The sequence below is a fragment of the Coregonus clupeaformis genome, chromosome 17 (assembly GCF_020615455.1).
Source record: "Coregonus clupeaformis isolate EN_2021a chromosome 17, ASM2061545v1, whole genome shotgun sequence".
Classification (NCBI taxonomy): Eukaryota; Metazoa; Chordata; class Actinopteri; order Salmoniformes; family Salmonidae; genus Coregonus; species Coregonus clupeaformis.
The window spans coordinates 40,402,720-40,413,449 of NC_059208.1; the positions used below are offsets into that span (position 1 = coordinate 40,402,720).

The 10,730-nt window shown below is 41.4% G+C and overlaps 1 protein-coding gene across 1 annotated transcript; it reads left to right on the forward strand.

Moving 5' to 3' along the window:
• The first annotated feature begins 788 nt into the window (after window positions 1-788).
• LOC121586385 (proteasome subunit beta type-2) lies at window positions 789-9,763 on the forward strand. Its single transcript, XM_041903019.1, has 6 exons — window positions 789-982; window positions 1,678-1,800; window positions 2,006-2,076; window positions 8,712-8,874; window positions 9,172-9,221; window positions 9,572-9,763. Exons 1-6 carry the CDS (start codon window positions 892-894, stop codon window positions 9,674-9,676), a joined length of 603 nt encoding a protein of 200 aa, XP_041758953.1. The 5' UTR covers window positions 789-891; the 3' UTR covers window positions 9,677-9,763.
• Window positions 9,764-10,730: the final 967 nt, after the last annotated feature.

Sequence of the window (10,730 nt, forward strand, 5' to 3'; positions counted from 1 at the left end):
TTGTGACAAGTAGGCATGAATAACTTGTTAAAAATACACAAGCCTACAAAGGGTGCCTGACAGTCAGAGCTCAAGTAACTGCATAGCAATTTCTAATGTTATAAGGTGCATTTCAGAGAGCTCAAACTGGAGGCTTACAGAGCCCAGAGACACATAAAAAGACAGAAAACTAATGATGAGTAATGTTAAGATTTTCTGCAAGCAATTTAAAAGCATCTGCAAATTGTGTGTTTATGGCTTTCTAACCTGACTGTTTATCATTTTCTAACCTGCCATTCAGCAGGCTACAGAGTTGGGAGGTTGGGAGGGTTGGACAGAACAAACTGAACGAGCAATCCCACTTGAAAAACAAAGCAAACGGATATCATATTCAATAAAAAGACAAATGCATTATTCAATCTAAGATGTATTATAAAAAAAGAATTTTGCTTTTATGCAGAATGTGTGTCTGTGTCTCTTTTTCTGTCTCTTTCTGTCTGTGTGTTTTTTTTAATGTTTATTTGTTCTTTGATCTTGCTTTAGGCTATTAAACACCCCACTTTAATTCAATACAATTAAGTAGTCTGTATATTCCAGAGATACAGTAGATTGTGGTAAAATCATTTGCAGACCTGGGTCGTCATTAGTTACCACAGCCACAAAGTCATAAACCCCGCCCATTTCTACAATTTATCTTCTTAAAATCAGATTTTAAACCTACCCCTAATCACACTTTGTGGCTGTGGTAACCAGTGGAAACCCCAGACCCCGGTCACATGAGAAGGAGAAAAGCCTCATATTTCATGACGTCAACATTATGCGCCACTCATTCAAGTTTTGCTGTGTAATCTGAGTAAACGAACGAGGTTGCGTTGTTGCTCAGGCAAAACTTTACTTTAAAATTGTTACAGTATGGAATATTTGATCGGAATTCAGGGACAAGACTTTGTCCTAGTTGCTGCTGATAATGTTGCAGCCAACAGCATCGTTAAGATGAAACAGGGTATGACATTGCTCGTTTGCAGTTAGTTAGCCAGCTAGCTAACGTTATTTAGAACTCATTTGTAAAATGTTTAAAATCAGCAAAATGTCGTAAATATTTGTCTCATACATTTTTTGTTTTGAGTCATATGCTAAAAAATGTATTAGGATTGTTGTTACCTAGCTAGCTAAGCATACTAGTTTACATGTTATGAGTTAACAGTAGTTTAGCAAGCTAGTTAGCTAGTAAGCCTCCTCCCTGGCCAATGAGTCGAGATCAGAAAAGCGGACACTAGCTACCTAACTGATGTGGCTTCCAGTTATCACCAAAGTTTGTTTGATAATAATTGTGTTGGACTAGTTAGTAAGCTTGCTAACTTGCATGTCCACAAACACCAAACAGTGATTTGCAGATTCGCGCTAGCTACCTAAAAAGGCTAGCCAGTGTGCCTGCCAGCCATCTAGCTAACTCGCTTCATTCAATTGTGAAAGTGAAAGTCAGCGAGGAGTGCACGCACAACAGCAGGCCCAGATTACTATCAAAATGACTTTCAATATTTTCCGCTAAGTAAAAAAATCTGAAAGAGTAGAACTATTTGTAATCAAACTAACTTCAATAATGTATTATTTTGCTTTAGTATTTCCATACATCATGTTGAACATGTCACTGGAGTGTGTATGTGATTAAATAACGAACACCTTGTCTGTCGACCTCAGACCAAGACAAGATGTTCAAGCTGAGTGACAAGATTCTGTTGCTATGTGTGGGAGAGGCAGGAGACACAGTACAGTTTGCGGAGTATATTCAGAAGAATATTCAGCTGTACAAAATGAGGAATGGTAAGTGCCACCCATTTCTTGTTTCTCTGGTGTCAAAATAAAGATGGCCTAGTACTACTTGTGCCACCACTACTGACATGTGGATTCAATACTCGTTACGAATATTGAATGAACATTTAATTTATTAATGTTTTTCCCCCGGTTATGTGCTACCCAATGGTGACTTCTGATAGGGCATTCCTTTCATTTTGACTCTGTCTTTCAGGTTATGAACTCAGTCCAACAGCTGCAGCCAACTTCACACGCAAGAACCTTGCAGACTACCTTCGAAGCAGGGTAATTATTTAATGTGGACCAATGCTTTTTTTATTTCCAATGTAGCCCAGCCTACCATACTACGATACTCCTAAATTGCTCTGTGCTATTGCCACTTAGCCTATGTCTAGGCAGGGCAAACACGTTTTGGTGATTTCTGGTATGTCATCAAAATAAATAAATCACAGCACATTTTTGAACTCATTCAGCAGTTTTTCCTGAATAAGTACAATACCATTGGAAGTTAATGTTGAAAGTTCAATTTATACTTATCAAAAATATAAACGCAACATGCAATAATTTCAACGATTTAACTGAGTTGAGGTTCATATAATGAAATCAGTCAATTTAAGTAAATAAATGTAATCAAATCAAATTGTATTTGTCACATGCGCCGAATACAACAGGTGTAGATCTTACAGTGAAATGCTTACTTACAAGCCCTTAACCAACAATGCAGTTTTAAGAAAGAATACCAAAAAAAACACACACAAAAATACAATATAAAATAATACGAAATGAAAGTAACAAATAATTAAAGAGCAGCAGTAAAAATAACAATAGCGAGGCTATATACTGGGGGTACCAGTACCGAGTCAATGTGCGGGGGCACCGGTTAGTCGAGGTAATTGAGGTGTAGCCCAGCCTACAGGCCCTAATCTATGGATTTCACATAACTGGGCAGGGGCGCAGCCATGGGTGGGCCTGGGAGGGCATAATCCCACCCCTTTGGAGCCAGGCCCAACCACTGGGGGCAGGTGGACGTACTGCCAAATAATCTAAAATGACGTTGGATGCAGTTTATGGTAGATAAATGAACATCTCTGGCAACAGCTCTGGGGGACATTCGTGCAGTCAGCATGCCAATTGCATGCTCCCTCAACTTGTGACATCTGTGGCATTGTGTTGGGTGACAAAACTGCACATTTGAATGGCCTTTTATTGTCCCCAGCACAAGGTGCACCTGGGTAATGATCATGCTGTTTAATCAGCTTCTTGATATGCCACACCTGTCAGGTGGATGGATTATCTTGGCAAAGGAGAAATGCTCACTAACAGGGATGTAAACAAATTGTGCTCAAAATTTGAGAGAAATAAGCTTTTTGTGCGTATGGAACATTTCTGGGACCTTTTATTTTAGCTCATGAAACATGGGACCAACACTTAACATGTTGCGTTCAGTATATATTCCTAAAATTTAAATTGAAAATGATGATACTTCCTGTTGACACGAGATATTGATAAATAGCCCAATGTCAAAACACAGTTTTAAAGTGTCCAAGTCAATATCCAATATACAGAAACAGTTTGTGATATATTGAAAACATAGTACATTTTATGATTATCTACACATACATGTGCAACAATAGTGATCATATTACTTGTCTTTTTTTAAATGAACACCTTATAAACTGCACACGCACCAAAAACCATGTTATTTTGTCAAGTGGCAATAAATCACTGATCAATTGGGGGGGCGGGGACTGGATATAGTTTTACATAACTGGTTAGAGGAAAACCTGCATAGCACAGTCGGCTACATCTTGGAATGTTGCATTTTAATAAGGGGGTCACCAAAACAGAAAGAAAAACACAACACTGTGTTGTCAATCATGCCTATCGATTATCACGTTGAAATCAATTGCGCAAGAGGGGGAAGAAGAGGTTGCACGTCCTGTTAAAACTAACACCGCTCAAAAACCACACAGAATCTGGGAATAATGTGTATATCGCTGGTTAGAGGGCCATTTGTAGATGACAGCTAGCTACATTTTGAAGTGTTGCATTTTGATTCAAGTAGGTCGCCAATGCGGAAAGTGAAAGGCAACACTTTTTTTGTTAATTACTTCCATCGATATCACGCTGAAATCAGGGGGCAAACGTTTGCGGTGTAGCGCTCTTTAAACTAACACTATTCAAAGGCTATAGAAACAGAACCAAAAAAGTAATAATTTTGTTTCAAATTAAAGTTCTGACCACCCAAAAAAAGTACTGGTTTGTATCGTTCCTTTTTTAACCTGTGAAATCAAGTTTTTTTTACATTTAGCTCATTAAATTACAATCAGTGCGGATAGTTAAGGCAAGCTAGTTGTTTACATGGGTGATAGACATACAAGTGTAGCAAATGGCTCAAGATGCAACTGAACTTTTGTGGGTGGGGAGGGAGCGAGAGTGGGTAGAGGAGGCGGCTTGAAGCGCTGGGCATCTTGTTATGACATGTATTATATGAATTAGGTCCACAGAATTATACCTAGGAGGAGCGGCTTCTATGGAGGAACTTTGAATGTCCTTTGAGCTAGCTAGCTAACAAGCTTGTGTGTGCAGAGAGGCACCAGAATTAAAAACACGTCTTCTTTTTATATGTCGTTAATGAATCCAACGTGAAACGTGATAAGTAGGCCTATAGTATCCTTAATTAGCATTGAAAAAGTTAATCCACTCTTCTCTAGCTATAGTGTCAAAAAAGTAGGCCATTGCCACTTTAAGAATAATGCATTTTTAGGCCTTGCTAATGCATTGATAGTCAAATTATTACTACATTCTAAAATATGTGATCTATATACAAAAAAAACAGTCCGACAGCTAGATCCAGGATTCTTACAGGGTTCAAGTTCAATGTCTAATTTAACTGATTAATACTTAATATATGATATATATGATATAACTACAACTTACACTGCCATAAATGTAAGGACAGAAAAGTAATGTTTTATGTCACACGATTTTGGACAAATCTGTTAAGACACCAACCATGAGAAAGGGTTAAACAGGTGAATTTTATTAAATATACCTATGTTCCCCCCTTATAGCTTAAAATTGGCAGATAATATCAATGACTTATCAACAGCTGTAACAAGTTGTCCAGCGTAGGAAATCCTCACTGGTACCCTAGTTTATAGAAAGACCTATAGACACTTTGTTGTGGCACTATAAAAAAATGCCTGGAACATAAAATAACGTTATTAACTGGCTCCCATGCTTTTAAAAGAACGGTTCTGTTCCGGAACAGTATGGATCACTTTCGTTCCGCTTCTGTTCCTTGAAGAATGTTGTTATTTTCCTGTTTTCGGTTCTGATCCCTGAACCGCTTCCAGCCCCTGGTTTTAAGCGCTTGATCATGTGTCATCGTGTTGACTATAAACGTTTATACTAACATCACCAATCTCAGGTTAAAAAAAAGGATGTGTAATTCCCCCCAATTCGATGTGGTCAAAACGTCAGCTTGTGTAATGTAGTAACACATACTGTCCACATGAAAAGTAGCGTAATATACAATAATTAGATATGACAAAATAATCTTAATTTAGGATAGTGAATGAAGCAAACGCACAGATTTGTTCAATAATCACATAGCTATATTTCTCACTAGTTTAACCATTTTAAAGATTAAAAAAATGCTCGTAAGCACAATTTAACCAGGAACTCTAGACTAGAGCGTCCATAGGGTCTGTGCAGCAGGCTGAATGTTTGACGTCCCTACTATGTCACATATTCAGGTAGGAATTCAGTCTAACGGACCTGCGACACTTAACTTTTGCAGCGCGTGAAACATTCCCATTGTTTTCGATGAAAACTGGGCACAAGCATGCTTGCCTCTTCCAGTGAAGCAGCTATAAAACCTACTGCTGTCATGACGCGCTAGTGAACCACATGTTACACTCATTTTGTCTCTGTTGTGTACCTCTACTATATCAGTTTGAGATGTGGGCAGCGAGTTTATTTTGACTGATCCAGAGACATTTGTCTAGGTTGTGAATTGGCCTAAGTGTCACTCCAGTCTCAAGGGCACACAACACCTGCGGCAGAAATGTAATAATGCAACCCACCGGGTCCCTGTCCTACCACTCCCTGGAGTGAAGCATTGAACGTGTGTGTTTGTGTGTGTGCGAGAAGGAAAGTGTGGGAAGAACACGGGTGTCAAGTCTCCTCGTATCCATCCCTCTAAATCTCATCTGGTTGCGGCGAGGTTAATATGTTAGGAAGAGTGCAGCCGCTGCCTGTCACAATAGCAGAAGGATGAAAATAATTACAAAAAACAATTAGTGGGGCTGAGGAGGGAATGTGGGACACAAGGAGGGGGGAGCCGAGGGAGTGGGAGGCTAGAAAGGGGGCAGTCCCAAGGGCTTTGAACTAGACCCAAAAGTCAACATGGCACAGAAGGGCGTGTGCAAGCGGGAGTCGGTGTTACAGTTTGGCTGATGCTGGTTCAATATGTGCTTTAGATATTGGATAACATTACAACATATTTCGAAATTCATGCCTGCCCAAAGGCAGTAATATCATTATTTTGTACCCTGTGGTACAAATATATCCTTGTTTATGTATATTGAATTTCCATACGCGGTTCTCGCAGGGCTTCCAAATGTATTGAGAATTTTGTATTTAAAGCAGTTTCTTCTCGACATCCCACACCTTCCTTTAGCTGTGCTCTCCAATTCACACCCACCCCAGAGTATATGGACGTGCACATATGTTATATAAACATGTTTTCCAGTCCTTCCGGAGCATTTATGAATGTTGTTTCTCTCTCGTCCACCTGAGTGGAGGGTCGCTAAGCTGTTAAGTGAAGAGGATGTCTCTTGTGGTTTGAAACCTCAGGGGATGAGTGGTGGTGATAGAGCTTGGCATTGGGGGGGGATCATGCACTGTGTACCTACCAGGAATCCAGAATAACAACTGGGCCTCTCGATAACCCCAGGTGTGAGCACCAAGCTTCAGAGATGGTATGAGAGAAGGGAAGCCAGAAGTCAACTGCATTATGTATTTCAAAAACTCTATTCTTAAAATAGACAGCACAGCCACTGTTCTCGTTTAAAATGGTGATGGACTTTACAGGCTTTCTCAGTCATATGTAGCCTGTTGGGTTGTATCCAAAAGAACAACTAAGCCCTCTTCATTATTTAAAGATTTAGCAAAAAGACCACGGCAACAGTTTGTCTGGTGCTAGTGTTGCATATGGGGTTTTCTTTTTTAGTACAGCACGGTCACAAATAATTACTAGTGCCATATTGCACATGACTCCCCTGTTCCAGCACAGATGAACAATTAATACAGCAGATTGAGGGGAAATGCCAATAAAGAGAACATGTCCTGGGGCACGGTGCAAAGAGGAGGAGGGAAGGAAAGAGGGAGCGAGCGCTGGCACGTGGAAGAGGAGATGGAGAATGAGCGGGGCTGATTTACTACGGTTCACTTCTTTCATCACCAGACCCAACCATACATCCTTCCTTTTTAGTTGAATGCCTAATACAGTTGGACACCCCATCTCTGGTGTGTGTGTGTGATGAGGTTCTTTTGAAGACGTATGTGTTTGTGACTTGGCGTGAGTTCAGGTGCTGGATTTAACAAGCCTGCTGGCTGGAGGCTGGTGCCCTCTGAGGTGACATGTGGAGGAAGGGTTATTTTGATGCCAGCTCCAGCACTGTATTGTTACGTTGTAACCTGTGAGACAGGTGTCGCTCGGGTGAGTGGGGGTGACGCCACTGGGGTGTTCCGGGGCACACCAATGGGTTCAGGCATGGCCTGGCAAGACACACACAGGGAGCATGGTAAGTCAGCCTTTCTTTCCACTCTTGCAAGGGTCTCACACACACACATACACAAATTGATACTAGGGGCAGGTGTTCAGATTACAGTAGGTTACTGCAGCTCAGGTGGTGTCACATTAGACATCCACTGTGTCTCTCTCCCTCTCTCTAGGACTGGGTTCATATGCAAAGCTTAGCTGCTGAATTGTAGCATTCGTTTCGTAGCATCAGTGTGTTTAACTCATTTTAACTGGAAACTCTACAATTGTCAAACGTCAATCCAGGGCGCGACGCCATGACTGCTTTCTGAAACTTCAATTTGTCCTGATAGAGGGATTATAACAAGGAGGGAGGCTAGTGAAAGGGGAGTATTGCGAACGCGGAGAAGAGATTGAAACGGAGTGGCTAGAAGGGTAAAAAGTAATTTAAGGGAAAGGGAAGGAGAGAGGGAGACAACTTCAGAAGTTTTTAATGATCCCTGGCGTTACTCCAGGGCATAGGGTGAAGGCGGGAGTAGGGGGGAGAGGAGGGAGGCGATGGAGGGAGCAGCGGGGGTCCGTTTCCCAGCAGATGTCACACTGCCAGTGACACCACCACCCCCCCTCCTCAGTCCTCTCCGACACCCCTCCCACCTAACCCAGGTCGCGGCAGTTTCACACCCCTTCCCGTACTCTTGTACGGCTGCTGCTGTTGTTTTATCTCCCAAAATCAAAGCTATTAATAGCAGCGATGTTTGAACAAGCTGAAGTGCCGCTTCAGTGTCTGTGGCACCCAGCTTGTGCATTGATAGTTTAGTGTGCTGACCATAGAGAGAAATCATTAGAGAAAGTGTATTATGAAATAATTTAGTCTCTATGTTACTGACTATTGGTCGCTGTCGTAGCACCAACCTTGGAGGGTAATAACAGAGGAAGAGAAAACGGCACATTGTTGTTCGGATGTGGACAAATAATTGTATTGTGTGTATTATAATTTTGTGTTTATCGTCCATCACATCCCCATCGTGAGAAAATGGTCATAACACGATAATATCAAGATATCGCGATAATATGGTTATAGTATCGCAATAATAATCACAATTGTTTTCCATATCTTCACTGACCCATGCCTCTTCTCTTCTCTCACCAGACTCCCTACCATGTGAACCTGTTGCTGGCTGGGTTTGATGAGACAGACGGCCCAGGGCTCTACTACATGGACCACCTGTCTGCTCTTGCCAAAGCCCCCTTCGCTGCCCATGGCTACGGAGCCTACCTCACCCTGTCCATCCTCGACCGCTACTACAGACCAGGTGGGATCTATCTCTTTCTCCATCCACATCTTTTACTGTTCCTCTATTTTATTGCCCTCTTTATATCTCCTTTTTGTCCTCTTTCTGCCTCCGTCTCTCACTATCTTCTGTTCTAATCCTCTTGTCTGTTTCCCCTATTTTCTCTCTCTGTATTCTTCACTCTCTCAACACTGTAACTTAATATTAAATGATTGAAGAGTTATTGTATTTAAGTTAAACTTCATCCGAACGTGAAGCTAACCATATTTCTCTCTCTTCCTGTCTCCCTCTATCTCTCTAATCACTTTCATGCTTCAGATCTGACTCGTGATGAAGCTATGGACCTGCTGAAGAAGTGCATTGAGGAGGTGAGCTCGGTTCTTTTATCTGAATAATAATGGCAGTGTGCTTCATCACCACCTTCTCATTAGTTTGTTTCAAGTCATCACATTTGGAAATGTTGCTGTGATGCTCATTGTAGTTGGATAATCACACTCAGCAGTCGGGTGCATGTTACTTTAATTTGTCAAATTGAGATGTCTTTATATTAGAAAAATGACATTTTGTGTAATTTTGAGAGAACTGTTCAATGAACAGAAAATATCAGCCATAACATGCAAATAGCTTTTTCTCCTATATTCCAGTGCCGCCACTTGCATTGGTGTGATATGACTCATGACCTAACTAACTCCCCTCCCTCTCTCTCTTTCTCCTCCAGCTGAACAAGCGCTTCATCCTCAACCTGCCCTCCTTTAGCGTCCGTTTGATTGACAAGGACGGCATCCATGACCTGGAGAAGCTTACCCCTGTGGGCGCCAAGTGACCGCTCACTGCTTACCCCTAATGCCCACATTTTTGTACCGTAGACCTTGCTCTTTATGTTCCAATAAAACGTGACGCGCTGTTGAGATATCTTTGTCCTCGTGGTGCTTTCCTCAGTGTCCCCTATAAAGAGAACAGCCTTCTGGCTGTGTACACTGTAATCTGTGTGCGCGCCTCTGTGTTTTATGTGTCCTGGACGTGCATAGTCGACCATGAGAAAGTGAAAAGCCATATGATCAGAAATGAATAATGATTATAACATGGAATTTAAATAATATATTTATAATAATGATGGACCTTTCATCTAATAAATGTATCTAAATTAAATGTGGGTATTTTCATGAGACTTTAATTCTACTGTAGTTAAGTACCAAATCAATTATACTTAAAGTACAGATGTGTATTCCGTACACAGTATATTTAAGTATGATGTTTATATGACGAATACATAGCCTATTGACTCTTATCTACAGTGGTGTAAAGTACTTAAGTAAAAATACTTTGAAGTACTACTTAAGGAGTTTTTGGGGGTATCTGTACTTTACTATTTATATTTTTGACAACTTTTAATTTTACTTCAATAAATTCCTGAAGAAAATAATGTACTTTGTACTCCATACACAGAATAGTGAACATCAAGCCAGTGTGTCTCCAACTCCTCTCCTCCTATACCACAGACAGGTGATTAATAAACATTAAACAATCCCTCCTCTCCCAAACACACCGGAATCTGACGGGAAGAGCAGCATATGTTTGCCTGGAGGCACAGAGAGATGGAGAACAACCCTGCTGAGTGTCAGATATAGGAAAGGAGGGGGAGAGTGATGGAGGGAGGGGCAGGTCACAGGGAGATAGAGGGATGGGGGAAATGACACTTGGGGTAATGTGGAGGGAGGGGGCAGGTAAGGAGGTGTAGAGAACGGAGAGAACCAGAGAGAACGAGCAGATGATGAGAGGGAGTGTAACAACAGATGAGGGAGGAGGACGGGAGGGGGGTGCAGTGTTTGTTGTGCACTGGGGTCGCGGTGTTCTCCCAGGTACCGGTGGGGCTGGCT